We start from the raw sequence: 15,405 nt of genomic DNA, 5'->3' as shown, positions 1-15,405 counted from the left end.
GGGTAGGCATCCGCCCACCGCCCCCATCATCACTTCCGTTGGCCGACAGCTCCCAAGATTGACAGGCGCGAACGTCCAGTCAGATGCGGGCCCAGCCACAAAGCCGAAACGAGGGGCGGGTTTGAGAGCGGAAAGCCCCACCCCTTGCCTGCGTGTGACGTCAGAATCGCCATGGCCAGCTATCCGTACCGGCAGGTGAGTGTGTGAGGGGCCCGCGAATCCAGGTAGCAGCCGTGCCAAGCGCAGGCCCGGCGCCCCCCTTGCTCTTTCTCCCCGCTTTCTCCGCGCCCTTCCCACGGTGGGTTCGCTTCAGCGAGGCCTTGCGCTGTAGAAAACCGAAAAGGGACCGTCGGTCGCGCCCTGCTCACGTCATGAAGGACCGCACATTCGCGAGGTCGTGTCGCGCCCCCTTTGACGTCGCTCATGCGAGGATTTGGGGACCTTGGACCCCACAGGTCCAGGCTGGCGCTGGCCTGGGCTCCACAGCCTCCCAAGGCCCCCATGGGGGCTTTGGGCGGGGGCATCAGCCATGACCGGACGTTTAGAGTTCTGGTTCCGTCGATCTCATTTGGGGCGTCGGATAAAAATCCAGGCTTCCGGACCCACCCCACACTGCATCAGAGTCACCAGGAAACTCTGGTTGTAGCAGGCGCCACAAGTGAGCTGGTTTGACCACTGACTTAGTTCAGCACCGCCATTTCGCTTGTAGAAAAGTGAACCCCGAGAAAACACAGAACTTACCTGAAGTCAGCAGGCAGTCAGGCAGCAGGGCCGAGGTCAGAACCCGGGCTGTCTTCAGATGCCTCTTCCCCAGCGTATCCTGATTCAGTCAGGAATACCGCAGCAAGGTGATTCTGTGGCCAGAATTCTTTGTTGGGTGACAGTAGGGTGTTGAAGTGCACCTTGGTGTCAGAGGTAGGTTCATATCTTAGCTCTACCACCTAAATAGTTGTGAGGCCTTGAGCAAGACGTTTTGCCTTTCTGAGTCCAAGTTTCCTCCTGTAAAATAGGGCCGAATAATAGGATCTGTCTCATAAAGCTGTTGTGGAGAGTCGGGAGGTGATGCTTACGAAGCGTTTGGTACATAGTGAGGTGTAACGTGTGTTGCCCTTTAGCATTTTGATTTTTACTAGACTTCTAAAAGGCCAGTGCCCCGAGGGTCCTCAAAATAGACCCCTCATTTTACAGAGGAGGAAATGAAGCCCACAGAGGCCTGCGACCACACAGTTATTTAGGAGATGAAATCCATGCAGGAAATGTGGGAAAACAAGATCAATTGTGTATTACACAGTGCTCAACTGAGTTTAGTCACAGGCCAAAAGATGTAACAGTCCTTCCAGGGAGTGCAGCCTTGTGCGGGTTACACAGTATTTGGACCTCCATTATCCTAATCACGAAGGCCCTATCGGCATGCAGGTATTATTACCCCTAATTAACTGCTGAGGAACAAACCCAAAGAGGTTAAGTGGCTTCCCAAAAGTCACACGTAGTAAGTGAGGGTGAGGCCATGACCAGAGCTTAGGACTTCTCTTATTGCATCCTTAGAGAGAGGTAGGAAAGAGAGAAGCCAGTGCGGGCTGGAGTTAGGAGGAAGTGTAACATAGCAGTTGTTTCGTAAAGTCCGTTCCATTTGCTGAGTCTTGTGAGATTTTAATAGATATTGTTAATATAGGAGGATTCTGTAGTTAACTAAAGTTTTGGAAATACTCTTGTTAAGTATAGCTGAATAAGTTTGTTGACCACAAGCCATTTCAGAATTCTTAATTTGCTAATATACATTGTAAATCTTCCAGAAAGGAATATGATATGCAGTATTTCTTAAACGTATCTAACCATAGAAACTCCCCCTCCCCGCTTTCTTTTCAGATGTCTGGTCACTTTTTTGACTCTAGTATTTCTGAGGAACACAGGCTGACGCTAGTATTTCTGAGGAAAAAACATCCATAGTGCCTTGTTTCCCAGTGGCTGGTCTTCTGCCTCAGAATCATGTGAGAGCTTGTTTAAGAAAGCACACTTTTGGGTCGCACGTCAGACCTGTTCTGTACCCAGGAATCTACATGCTAATAAGCATTAGGGACAATTTGTGTGCATCCTAACAGCAGTGACAGGTTAGACAGAACTGTGCTAGAATTCTAGCTGAATTACTTAATAGTTATATACCCCCGGACAAACCAAGGGCTCCGAGCCTCAGCTTCCTCACCTGTATAAAGGGAGAAATAATGCCTGTGAAAAGGGCTAAAATGGGGTTAAAATGCAGGGAGCCTGGCATGTTGCTAGTGCCTAGTACATGCCAGTGTCTGGTGGCAGCTCTTGCTGCGGTGACTGCTCTCATGATGCCATGCTGCCTGGGCTATTCCTGGAGTGAAATACTGAAAAGGAGCACAGAAAGAAGAGTCTGGAATAGGAAAAGAAATGTTGCTTTTTTCCTACCATACCCTTGTCCGCCTCCTGGTCTCAGGTGTTCTAAGAAAGGAAACGAGTTGTTTTAAAGCATCTCAGTCAGTGCTGCCTCCCCTCCACCCACTACATCACTTTGGAGGATTCCAGCCTATTGTTAGGAGTCAGAATTCCTGTAATTTTCCACTGCTTCCAGTCCAGGGTACCCAAGCAGGGACTGGGTATTGGAGAAGTAAAATTCAAGCCCCCTTTGGTCCTATGGGGGAACCAGCTTGGTGGATCTCAGTGCTTAAGAGCTTAGTTTCTGAGGCCAGAAAGAAACTAATCCCTGCTTTGTCACTCCCTTGCAGAAGTTTGTTGCAAAAGTCTGAGGCTCAGTTTTCCCTTTTTTGAAAACATTTTATTTATTTGTTTATTTTTGAGACAGAGTCTCGCTCTGTCGCCCAGGCTGGAGTATAGTGGTACAGTCTTGGCTCACTGCAACCTCCGTCTCCCGGGTTCAAGCAGTTCTCCTGCCTCAGCCTCCCAGGTAGCTGGAATTACAGGCACACGCCACCACACCCGGCTAATTTTTTGTATTTTTAGTAGAGACGGGGTTTCGCCGTGTTGGCCAGGCTGGTCTCAAACTCCTGACCTCAGGTGATCCACCTGCCTCAGCCTCCCAAAGTGCTGGGATTAGAGGCATGAGCCACCACGCCTGGACTAGTTTTCCCTTCTTTAGAATGGGGTCATAATAGTATCTACCTCAGAATTACTCTAAAGATTAAATGAGATAATCCACGTAAAGTGCTAGGTATGGTGTTGGGCATGTAGAATACTCCAAGTGGAGGAGTAATGCAGTTCTGCAGATTGAAGAGGCAATATGATAAGTATTAAATGGGAGTAAGTGTAAGGTACAGCACGGGAGAGTGAGATACCTAACTCAGTCTAGGGGTGCATTTTAAAAAGAGGTGATATTTAAGCCAACAACTGAATCACTGGTAGAAATTAGCTGAGTGAAGAAAGGAATGATATTCCAGCAGAGGAAATAGCTGCCCAAAGCCCATGAAGCAGGTAAGACAGCCTAGTATTTTGGAGGAATTTTAAGAAGTTCAGTGTAGTTGTAGTAATGTGGGGGAAAGGGGTAGGAAATAAGACTAGAAAGGTAAGCAAGGGCCAGATCCCAAAGGGCCTTGTATGCTTTTTTGGGGAGTGTGACTTCATCCTAAGAGTAGTGAGGGAGCCAGTGAAATGTTTTGTCCCATTTGTGCTTTGGAGCGCTTAAGGTGGGGTACTGTGAGAATGGATTGAAGCAGGAGAGACAGGAGGCAGGGATACCGGTTTTGACGCTATTGAGGTAATCTAGGCTAAAGAGAACTGTGACCTGGTAGAGGAGATTTGAGAAGCACTTGGGAGGTAGAGTTGAGAAAACTTGGCTTTAGGTTTGGATGATTAGGCAGAACGGAGCTCCATTCACTGAGATGAGAACACAGGGAGGCATGGGTTTGGAGGGAAGGTCCGGGAGGCTGCTGGATATGTGGGTCTGTAGCTCAGGAGTGATGAAGCTGGAAAGATTTGAAAGTGTGAGCACAGAGGTAATTAAAGTCTGGGGATGGTTCTTGGCTCATTGTTTATTGGTTGCATGCTTCTCTCCTATTTCAAGTGGCTCTGCTGGTGAATGCTTGAACTGTTCTTCTTGTCTTCCTGTGATTGTTTAACCCCTTAGTTTGGGCTTCCCACCTCCTCCTATGCACTTGAAGGGTAGCTCTGAGGTGCAAACCTGTCTTTGCAATGCTCCCTCCTCCATTTGTCATCAGGGCTCAGCTTGGAACAGCCTTTGATACCTTTAAGCTTCACAGGGGTCTTGAGGTTAGAAGACTGAGTCCTCAGAACTGGAAAGAAAAGAAAAAAAATACCGGATTTTCTGAGCTGGTTATTTGGGAGGAGGTAAGCTCCCTACTGCTTGCGCAAGTGCAGGTAGAGATTCCAGGTGGTTCTGCAGGTTTTCCATTATTAACTGAGAGGTTGGACTGAAGAGTCTTTGGGGTGTCTTCCAAAATCTGGCTCTCAAAGTGGGTCTAGGTGCTGGGACGAAAAAGAATAAGATTTTTCTGAGACTCCCCGATTTCTGGGCCTGAAGGCTCTGAGAGATCACCTAATCCAGCCTTCCCCTCTACCTCTGTTCACAGTAGAAATTCATTATATTTGACAAAGACATTTAGCACAATCCCTCGCACAGACACATGCTGGGCACTCACTCATTTATTGAGTGAACAAACAGAAGGGGGTAGTATAGAGTCATGCAGACCCTGACTTGAATCCCAACTTGCCCATTCTAGCTGCATGGTCTCAGGCATGTTTTTTTTTTTTTTTTTTTACGGAGTCTCGCTCTTTCACCCAGGCTGGAGTGCAGTGGCGCGATCTCGGCTCACTGCAGGCTCCGCCCGCCGGGGTTCACGCCATTCTCCTGCCTCAGCCTCTCCAAGTAGCTGGGAACTACAGGCGCCTGCCACCTCGCCCGGCTAATTTTTTGTATTTTTAGTAGAGATGGGGTTTCACCGTGTTAGCCAGGATGGTCTCGATCTCCTGACCTTGTGATCCGCCCGGGTCTCAGGCATGTTATTAAACTCTCCGCCCCTTAATTTTCTCATCTGCAAAATGGAGATGACACTGTTTACCTCACAGGACTGAGGATCAGTGAGAGCTGGTTGAACTGGAAGCGCCTAGCGGAGCCTCAGTAAATGTTCGTTGCCCCAGTCCCCCAGAGCGTCAGATGTAGCTTATTTGCAATCAGCCAGAGCCCTAGAGATAGTTTTTCTGTGTTGCTTCAGAAGCCGCAGTTACTGAACTCTTCCTATCTCCCCACCCCACCGGCCTTCACAATCTTGGGTTTATCAGCATGAAATAACTCTTGGAAAAACTCTGAAAAGGGCTGGGAGCATGGAGTAGTGTAAAAGAATGTGGAATCAGGGATGCTGTTTTTCATTTCTGGTTCAGACCTTTGCTAACAACTCAGTGACACTGGGTGACCCTCTGTGAGGTGGGGACCACCTCATCTTCTTGTGTAGCCTGGATTCTGTCTCAGTTGGCTCCACCTCCTTCATCTTGTGCAAGCTAGAAACCCGAGTCATTCACTTTCCTCACTCCTCCTCCATCTCTTTCCTAATCTAATTAGTCACCAAGTCATGTCTGGTCTATCTCTGAAATAGCTTCAGAATCTATTCCGTTCTCTTCATCCCCAAGTGTGCTGTCTGGTTCATGCCCTGCCTGCCCAGCACCTGGGCAACTGCCTCCCTCACTGGCTCATCCTCCACACCGCTGCTGGTTACTTCTCTAAACAAGGTTCTGATCACGTTCCTCTCCTATTGGAAACCCTTCTATAGTGCTCTGTTTTCTCCGGCATAAAGCCCCAGCTAAACTCTTTAGAGTGGTGTTCATTTGTCCAAATATTTGTGGAGGCTTGCAGGTGCCAGGCACTGTGCTGGGCCCTGGGGTACCATGATGAGTGAGGCCCAGTGTCTGCCCCTGGGGAGCTTACTGTTGGGTGGGGGAGATGCTAGACAGACAGAAACTACTCTTAGACACTGATAACTCATGGCTAACTGAAATGCAGTGGGAGAGGTGCTTGGCCAAGGAGTGTATAGAGGGCCTGCCTTTCTGGGTTCACACTGCATTCTTGGCTCTGCAGTTTAACTCATTCCCTGAATGCACTATGCTTACTCTTAAGTCTGTGCGTTTGTCTTTCTTCTCCCTTCTGTCTGGAGTGTCCTTCCCTGCCTGCCTTTTGGAGAATGTCTATGCATCCTTCAAGGACCAGTTCCAATATCACTGCCACTTCCTCCAGGAAGCTTTCCTTGACCCACTTCATACATTGTTCATTTATTCATTCTGCAAACAGCACAAATTCCTCCATTTAAGCTTCCTTGATAGCACATAAGTAAATTTTTCTGATGGCACTGATCAGATTGTATCACAATTACCTGTGGCCTCCTTAAGGGCAGGACTTCATTTACTTGTGTCCTCAGATCTACTACAGAGCCTAGTACAATATCGTCACTCTGAAAGTGCGTGCTGAATGAAGTCCTTTAACAGCTCTGTGGCTTAGTTTCTTCATCTGTAAAAGAGGGCAACTAACATCTTCCTTTTTTCTGTTAGGAGGCCATTGGCAAGATTCTGCCAGTAGTGTTTGTGTTTGTGAAAGTACTTTGTAAACTACAGAGGAGGCCTTCGAATGCAGGACGGAAAGGAAAGGGTTTAATTGCTGCCAGACTACAATAGCCAGAAGGGCAGGAGGCCTGCCTGGCAGCACCTGCTTTGTTGGCCTGGGGGTGTCTCCTAGGTGGGTTATAGGTGGTTTATAGGTGGTTTCCTAGGTGCCAGGTGCAGTTTATAGCTTTGCTTACAGGGCTTATAGCGGGGCAGCTACTTCTGGCTTCGTGTCTGGCCTGTTCTTTGGGTGTGCCCAGATTCTGCAGGGTTCCCACTCCCTTTCCATCCTATGCTGGAATCCTGAGCCCTATTGCTGAAGGAAGGAGCGTTGTAGCAGGAGGCAGGGGGAGTCATTGGGTCCAAGGGAGTGGTCCAGCCTTGTCTCTTCCTCCAGCTCACAGCATGACTTGGGCGAGTCCCTCCCTCCCTCCCCCGTCTGTAAAATGGGGGTTAGCTTAAGTGACTTGTCTTCTGGGTATTCCTCTTGTCACACCTCTCCAACCCCTTGGGAATCCTGTTCGTTCTCTAAGTCCTAGCTCAAATGCCACTCTCATGGAAACACTCCTGGATTTTACCCTCCTTCCTTTGCAGTCCTATGGCACATGACTTATGTCTCCATTTCAAACACGTGTTTTCCTTGTGCTGTCTTATTAAACGTTACACAGTGTCTACATATTAAGTCCTGTTAACCGCGAGCGCCTTCAGATTGCTTCACTCTCCTTTATACCCCACCCCTCACAGTTCACCTGGCCCAGAACTTTGCTGATAATAGTAATTAATATAGCAATAGCAGCTATGACTTACTGATCATTTGCTTTATGCCAGGCACTGTTGTAAAAACTATTTTTCTTGTGTGAGTGGTTTTCAGACTGTCTTTTCAGTCACTGTGAGGGGTTTTCAGAGCCCCTTCAGAATGTAGCAAGGTTCCATATGGTAGGGGCTCTGGAGTAAGGGCCACCTTACTTCAGCCAGAGAACTTTCTTGTATTTGTTTATTTTATCAAAGGATTCTTTCTCCTTTTTTTTTTGGAGACAGGGTCTCTCTCTGTTACTCAGGCTGGAGTGTTGTGGCACAATCGCAGCTCACTGCAGCCTCCAGCTCAGGCTCAAGTGATCCTCCCGCGTTAGCCTCCCGAGTAGCAGGGACTACATGTGTACCACCATGCCCGGCTGATTTTTAAAAGTTTTTTGTAGAGGTGGGATCTTACTATGTTGCCCAGGTTGGTTATCAAAGGATTCTTTAGCTAAAAATTAAACTAACCGAATTTTGCTGCATTTATTTTTTATAATCTGCAGAACAGTCCAATGAGGAAGGAATTGTTATGTTTGTGAGGAAGCAGGCTCAGAGAGATGAAGCCATGGGCCCACAGTCATGAACTTAGCTGATGGGAGCAGAGTTTTAAATTGAGATCTGTCTGAGCCATTCTTGTCTGTGAAGGAGTCTTGCTAGTAGCTATGACAGCTTCTAGGGAGGAAAAGCTCCCAAGGATTGCTGAGTGGGGGAGTGGGGGAGGTGACAGGGCCTGCTTCCTGCTCTCCCCACAAAAAACCTCATGAATTTGGCCTTAGCCTTAAGAGTAATTATCTCAAGCTATCAAACACAATAAAAAGAGAGAGCCCAGGCCCTCAGTGGCTTGGCCGCTGGTGCACTTACAGGTTGATCTAGAACTTGTCTAGATGGTGCCGTCCTCGGAGCTGGGCCTAGCTGCTGTCTGTGCCCTTGAGCTCAGCTTGTCTGCACATGTGTTGGGGCTGTGCTCTGCTGGGTCCTGTGCCAGCCATTTAGGGAGATGGAGCGGAACACTCCGAGGGCTATTGGTGTGGGAAGGTGGATGAGAGAGGGAATGCCCCCATGTATGCTCTAATGCACAAATGCCCTGACATAGAGCCAAGAGACCTAGGTTCTGGTCCCAGCCCCCCACACAGCCTGTGTGTGACTTTCCTGGACTTGAGTCTTGTCTTCTGTAGGAGACTATTATTAATAGTGTTTATTGAGTGCTTAATTTGTGCCAGGCCCTGTGTCAAAGTGCTTCACATAGCAGGCCTCATTTCATTCACAAACTAACCTGAGAGGTAGCTATTATTGTTCCCATTTTACAGCAGAAGATATTGAGGCTTAGAGAGGATAAGTCAGTCCAGTTAGTAAATGGCAGAACCTGAACTTGAACTCTTGAACTGGTTGTTTTTTGTTTGTTTGTTTGTTTTGAGACTGGATCTTACTCTGTTGCCCAGGCTGGAGTACAGTGGTGTGATCATGGCTCACTGTAGCCTCGACCTCCCCAGGCTCAGGTGATTCTCCCACCTTAGCCTCCTGAGTCATTGGGACTACAGGTGTGCACCACCACACCTGGCTAATTTTTGTATTTTTTTAGTAGAGATGTAGTTTTTCTATGTTGCCCAGGTTTTTAGTAGAGATGTTGTTTTTCTGTGTTGCCCGGGCTGGTCTCTAACTCCTGGGCTCAAGCGGTCTGCCCACCTCAGACTTCCAAAGTGCTATGATTACACAGGTGTGAGCCACCACGCCTGGCTGTTGAACTGGCCATTTAAAGCATTGTGTCATATTGCCTTAGGAATAGGGTCTCCCCTGCCTGCCTCACAAGAGTTGTGAGTGAGGATAGGGAAATGTTTTTACATCAGGGTAAGGAAGACATGCTATGGATGAATCCATGCTATAACTATGTCATTTGTGACTGATGAGGGTCGGGGTGTGTGTTAGAGATTGCGTTTGCCCCATGAGTTCTGCAGATAGAGAAGGGAGTACCACAGGATGGGCATTTGGAATTCTGTTTGATTCATTTGCCTATTCGTTCATACAGGAAATATTTACCGAGCATCCATTCTACACTGGGAGCTGGGGATAAAGTGACAAACCAGACAGGATCCCAGCCCTTGTGGAGCCCCTTCATGTGCAGGAAAGGAGAGTTAGGAAAGGAGGATTTCAACCCTGACTCTGCAGGTCATCGGCGGTGTGACTTTGGGTGACTCTTTGCTCCTCTGGAAGCCTCAGTTTGCCCATCTGAGCAGTGAGATCATAATTCCAACCCTACCTATAGGATCAGTTGAAAGGATGGTGGTGGAAGTGCCTTATGGTTGTAAAGTGCTGTACTCTGCCTAGTTTCTGGCCTCATCATTCTGACTGATATCTTGCTCTTCCTGCAGGGCTGCCCAGGAGCTGCGGGACAAGCACCAGGAGCCCCTCCGGGTAGCTACTACCCTGGACCCCCCAATAGTGGAGGGCAGTATGGTAGTGGGCTACCCCCTGGTGGTGGTTATGGGGGTCCTGCCCCTGGAGGGCCTTATGGACCACCAGCTGGTGGAGGGCCCTATGGACACCCCAATCCTGGAATGTTCCCCTCTGGAACTCCAGGAGGACCATATGGCGGTGCAGCTCCAGGGGGCCCCTATGGTCAGCCACCTCCAAGTTCCTACGGTGCCCAGCAGCCTGGGCTTTATGGACAGGGTAAGTAGTAATCTTGGACTCTGGGTACCTCTAACATGGTTCTGAGTTATCCATGGCCAGCCTTTGTCCTTCCTGTAGGTGTGCAGGCAGCCTGGTCTCTGGCACCTTAGCATCTTGCTTCCAGCTTCAGTGTGCGTCCTCAAAATGAGAAGTCTGTCAGCTAGTTTTGTTGCAAGCATTTATTTGTATTGCTTGCTTATGCTTACTTTCTTTTGCTTACATGTCAGCAGCTGTTAGCTGGCTGTTGAGTTTCTGTTCCCTGTGTCTTCAGGGATCCATGCTGAAGGAGCAGCTCCTGTTTGGGCTATGTTATCTTTGTGGCAGAGAGAAAGAGCAAGAGTAGGAATGCACAATGCCTCTTAAACTTCCCTGAAGTACTGTATGTCTTGCCCACTTGCATTCTTTTGGCCAGAGCACCCCCCAATCAAGACTGACATCAGTAGGATGGGAAAGGATGCCCCTCTGCAAGCCACCAGGCAGTGGGAGAGGATGTACAATGCTCTCATAGGGAAGGGGAGAGGAGCAAGTAATCTAATAATAGATTATTGAACTGGCCTTTTAAACCATTGTACCATATTAGTACAATGTCTGTGGGTGTGCAGACTGTGTCTCCTGGCTAGAGATTATTAGCCAGGAGACGATAATGTAGCCTACCATGGGGAGAAACTCAGTTTAAATATCCGTTTCTCTGGGAAAATATCTCAGAATACACACATTCCAGGCTCTTTGCTGAGGATTTTATTTTGCTGTTATCTCATTTAATCATTAACAACAATTCTGGGGAAATGGGTTCATTTTAGAAATGTGAAAATCATTACTCAGAAAATTATACATTTTGCCTAAAGTCACACAGGCTAGTAAGGATCAGATCCAGGGTTTGAATCCAGGTCTGCTTTGATTCCAAAGCCTGAGCCCTTCTATACAAACTACACAGATCAAACATGTTACAGAATCTCTCCTGCCCCAGGGCTGTGGCCCTTGCTCCCCTATGACACCGATGTTTTAGGAAGATGGCTAGAACCTGCCTGGATTTTTCCAAGGAGGTCAGACTAATCCCTAAGTCAGGCATACCTTTTTCCCTCTGTCCTTACTGGGCTTTGGTACTAGGCTCCTGTCCTCCACAACTGCCCATGGCTGTCTTTGTGTGAAGGGACCCGGATTGTGGCCAGTTAACTCAGTGTCCTAAGGTAGACAGACTTACCAGCTTCTACACCGTTTTTTTTTCTTTTGAGATGGAGTTTCGCTCTTGTTGCCCAGGCTGGAGTGCAATGGCGCGATCTCGGCTCACCACAACCTCCACCTCCCGGGTTCAAGCGATTCTCCTGCCTCAGCCTCCCGAGTAGCTGGGATTACAGGCATGTGCCACCACGCCCGGCTAATTTTGTATTTTTAGTAGAGACAGGGTTTCTCCATGTTGGTCAGGCTGGTCTCGAACTCCCGACCTCAGGTGATCTGCCTGCCTCGGCTTCCCAAAGTGCTGGGATTACAGGCGTGAGCCACCGTGCCTGGCCACTTCTACACTTTTATCTACTATCCATTCCCCCATCTCGCAGTTCACCTTTTCCAGAGAATTCTTGAAATGCTACAGGGGTACGGGTCCCTGTTCCTTAAAAACATAAAATCAATTAAGAGTAGTGTCTGGAAACACTATACAAGAACTCCAGAGGACTCATGGAATAGAAATCAACTGCAAATACTCATGAATCTTCACTGAAGGTCCTCTTCCATCAGAGTAAGAATGTCAGCTTGATGGAAGACAGGGAAGGTGAATTTGTGAGGCTTTGTGTGTAAGAAAAACCTGTAGCCAGGAAGTTACTGAGGCTGGCCCTTCCTGGCATTTCTGTTGATGGCCTTCACACCCCTTCCTCCAGGTGGCGCCCCTCCCAGTGTGGATCCTGAGGCCTACTCCTGGTTCCAGTCGGTGGACTCAGATCACAGTGGCTATATCTCCATGAAGGAGCTAAAGCAGGCCCTGGTCAACTGCAATTGGTCCTCATTCAATGATGAGACCTGCCTCATGATGATAAGTGAGTCTCCGCCTTGCCCTTGGGCCTGAGCTGGGGCAGAGCCACCTGATAGTGGACAGTAGGTGGGTGGGTGGACATTCTGAAGAGAAATTCATTGACCAGGGAGGACTGCGGGGAGGAAGCTAGGTTCAGGGTGAGATCCCCTGGACTGAGAGCTCTTTTCCTGAGATCTTTCTTAAGTTCTAGACCCTGCCTAGTTACAGGTTAACTTAGCTTCCTCTTCTGTAGAATGGTACTCCCTCCCCTGTAGGAGACAGCAGGGAGGGGTCAGGTCCCTGGCCTGTAGAGAAAATGCAGTTCTGGATGGGGTGGGGCTAAAGGTGTCCAGAGTAGGAGGACGGTGCCACGCTTGATGTGGGTGTCTCAGGTGCAAGCATCTGGGCCTTAGGGCTTGGTTCTGTGAAGTCGCCTACTCCAGCCTGGAGAGAAGGGCTGCCTCAGTGGGTCCTGAGGGGGACCCTTGGCCTTCAGTCTTGAAGCCTTCCTCCCCTCCTTTCCCTCCTCACCTTCAGACATGTTTGACAAGACCAAGTCAGGCCGCATCGATGTCTACGGCTTCTCAGCCCTGTGGAAATTCATCCAGCAGTGGAAGAACCTCTTCCAGCAGTATGACCGGGACCGCTCGGGCTCCATTAGCTACACAGAGCTGCAGCAAGGTGCGGGTCATGGCCGGGGCACGATGGGCAGGGCAGAGCTAGACTCTTCTCTTTACACCCTACGATACAACAAAGGGGTTTCCTCTTGTTACCGAATGTCCACCTGCACTACAAAATGCTTTTCTCAGTGCAGGCCTGCGTCCCTCACCCCTTCTTTGACCCAGCTGGGGCACTGAGCCAAGATCCAGGGCAAGGAAACACCTGGGTCCAGAATCAGGGCTGGACCCTGGAGTGCTGGGTGAGACGGCCCCAGCCACAGGGAGCCTTAAGGATGGAAACTTGGCACCTTAAGGACTATGAGACCAATGTGTGTGGCTTGGGTGACTCCTTCCTCTCCGGTTTCTAGCATGTAGAATGGAAAGAGCCCTGAACCGGGGTCAGAAAGATGGGTCTGTTGCCACCTCTGCTAGTGGGCAGTTTCTTTCCCAGCTTTGGGACCTTGAGCACTCTCAAAGCTGCAGCTGGGGAAGATGACCTGAGGCCACAGCCCCAGGTCTGGTTCCAAACTGACTCTGTAAGGTAGGAGGCCACAGTTTGGGCTCAGGCAGGTTAGTAAGAGGTTGCGGGGAGGACCCAAGAGGGAGCTTTGCCACCCAGGAGGGAGAAGGGCTCCCCAGAGAGTCCAGTCCCTTGCCCAGGCTATGGATTTCATTCAGACTAAGGAGGTCTGTGGGCAGCAGTGAGTGCACCACATCTGCCCCCAGTAAAAGGGAGGGGAGATGACCTATAGTGATCACCTACTCTTGCCCGCTTTTGTCATGGATATTAGTAAGGGTGATATTAACCACAACAAAATGTGTTTACTGAATGCTTGCTATTTTTAATAGGCTTATGTAATTCATTCTTCCCATGTGCTAGGTACTATTTATAATTCCACACCCTTCAATGAAGAATCCCTTATAATCTCCCTTTTACAGGTGAGAAAACTGAGGTTTAGTGTAGGTAACCTGCCCAAGGGCCCGCATACCAAATGGAGAGCTGAGGTTTTAGCCTGGCCTGGTAAGTTATGAACAGAGGAAGGAAGGAAGCATCCCAGTGAAAAGACAGGGTGCTCCAAGAGACCTTGGAGTGACGGTGACTTTATTAAAATAGCATTTAACAAGTGCTTTTTATGTGCCAGTCACTGTGCTAAGTGCTTTACTTGATCACCCGTTTTAATCTTTACTACAAGTTGAGTATTATCCCCATTTTAGAGATGATAAAATAGGGATAGTGAGGCTAAGCAACTTGCCCAGGGGCTGACTTCCAGAGCAGGTCCTCATACCTCTGCTGTGCTGGCTCTGATGTCTGCCCCAGGCAAGGTGGTCCTGGGAGCTCAGGCTTCCTTTTGGAATGCAAATGAGTCAGAGATGATTGCTGATAGTCCGTTGTCATCTCTGCAATCCTATGAGCCTCAGGTGAAGAGACAATAATGGAGATTTGGAGAAAGAGGGATGAGGGCCTTCCACCTAAGGGGAGCATCCAGACAGGGCCCCTGTTGTGCTCCTGACATCTTAGACCCCTGGGATTTCTCTACCCTCTCTATGCTTCTGTGCCCATCCTCTCGAAGTTCCTTGAACTGCTGTGATCCAGTATTGCTGATTGATGGAGGTGCTCATGGCAGGTTTTTGTGTGTCTGGTCTGTGTGCCCCTCTTCTCCAGCTCTGTCCCAAATGGGCTACAACCTGAGCCCCCAGTTCACCCAGCTTCTGGTCTCCCGCTACTGCCCACGCTCTGCCAATCCTGCCATGCAGCTTGACCGCTTCATCCAGGTGTGCACCCAGCTGCAGGTGCTGACAGAGGCCTTCCGGGAGAAGGACACAGCTGTACAAGGCAATATTCGGCTCAGCTTCGAGGACTTCGTCACCATGACAGCTTCTCGGATGCTATGACCCAACCATCTGTGGAGAGTGGAGTGCACCAGGGACCTTTCCTGGCTTCTTAGAGTGAGAGAAGTACGTGGACATCTCTTCTTTTCCTGTCCCTCTAGAAGAACATTCTCCCTTGCTTGATGCAACACTGTTCCAAAAGAGGGTTGAGAGTCCTGCATCATAGCCACCAAATAGTGAGGACGGGGCTGAGGCCACACAGGTAGGGGCCTGATGGAGGAGAGGATGGAAGTTCAATGTCCTGATGGCCATGAACAGTTGAGTGGCACAGCCTGGTACCAGGAGCAGGCCCTTGGAATGGAGTTAGTGTCCAGCCAGCTGAGCTCCACCCTGATGCCAGTGGTGAGTGTTCATCGGCCGTTACTGTTAGTACCTGTGTTCCCTCACCAGGCCATCCTGTCACACGAGCCCATTTTCTCCGAAGTGGAATCTGACCAAGCATGAGAGAGATCTGCCTATGGGACCAGTGGCTTGGATTCTGCCATACCCATAAATCCTTGTGTGTTAACTTCTAGCTGCCTGGGGCTGGCCCTGCTCAGACAAGTCTGCTCCCTGGGCATCTTTGGCCAGGCTTCTGCCCTCCGCAGCTGGGACCCCTCACTTGCCTGCCATGCTCTGCTCGGCTTCAGTCTCCAGGAGACAGTGGTCACCTCTCCCTGCCAATACTTTTTTTACTTTGCATTTTTTTTTCATTTGGGGCCAAAAGTCCAGTGAAATTGTAAGCTTCAATAAAAGGATGAAACTCTGGAGTTCCATGTTTTCCACCGTGATTTCTCAGCTACAGGTCCATCCACTCATTCTTTTAGGGAC

General features: G+C 49.2%; 1 protein-coding gene across 3 annotated transcripts; it reads left to right on the top strand.

Moving 5' to 3' along the window:
• Positions 1 to 10: 10 nt before the first annotated feature.
• Positions 11 to 15,344, top strand: PEF1 (penta-EF-hand domain containing 1). Of its 3 annotated transcripts, none has more exons than XR_004249194.2 (6): positions 11 to 195; positions 9,744 to 10,044; positions 11,916 to 12,071; positions 12,584 to 12,727; positions 14,369 to 14,661; positions 14,986 to 15,344. XR_004249194.2 is itself a non-coding variant. In XM_032160038.2 (6 exons), exons 1-6 carry the CDS (start codon positions 172 to 174, stop codon positions 14,596 to 14,598), a joined length of 690 nt encoding a protein of 229 aa, XP_032015929.1. In that variant the 5' UTR covers positions 11 to 171; the 3' UTR covers positions 14,599 to 15,344. The 3 variants fall into 3 exon arrangements, 2 of the variants coding, with proteins under 2 accessions (XP_032015929.1, XP_032015928.1); XM_032160038.2 differs by having other exon boundaries at positions 9,744 to 9,786; positions 9,952 to 10,044; positions 14,369 to 15,344; XM_032160037.2 differs by having other exon boundaries at positions 14,369 to 15,344.
• Positions 15,345 to 15,405: the final 61 nt, after the last annotated feature.

The sequence above is a fragment of the Hylobates moloch genome, unplaced genomic scaffold (genome assembly GCF_009828535.3).
Source record: "Hylobates moloch isolate HMO894 unplaced genomic scaffold, HMol_V3 SCAFFOLD_8, whole genome shotgun sequence".
Classification (NCBI taxonomy): Eukaryota; Metazoa; Chordata; class Mammalia; order Primates; family Hylobatidae; genus Hylobates; species Hylobates moloch.
Note: the sequence above shows the minus strand (reverse complement) of the source record. Positions and strands in the feature narration are given on the sequence as shown.

Coding starts and splice junctions, on each gene's coding strand:
- PEF1 (XM_032160037.2), top strand. CDS start 172: ATGGCCAGCTATCCGTACCGGCAG. Junction 10,045..11,915: donor GCCTGGGCTTTATGGACAGG/GTAAGTAGTAAT, acceptor CCCTTCCTCCAG/GTGGCGCCCCTCCCAGTGTG. Junction 12,728..14,368: donor CTACACAGAGCTGCAGCAAG/GTGCGGGTCATG, acceptor CCTCTTCTCCAG/CTCTGTCCCAAATGGGCTAC.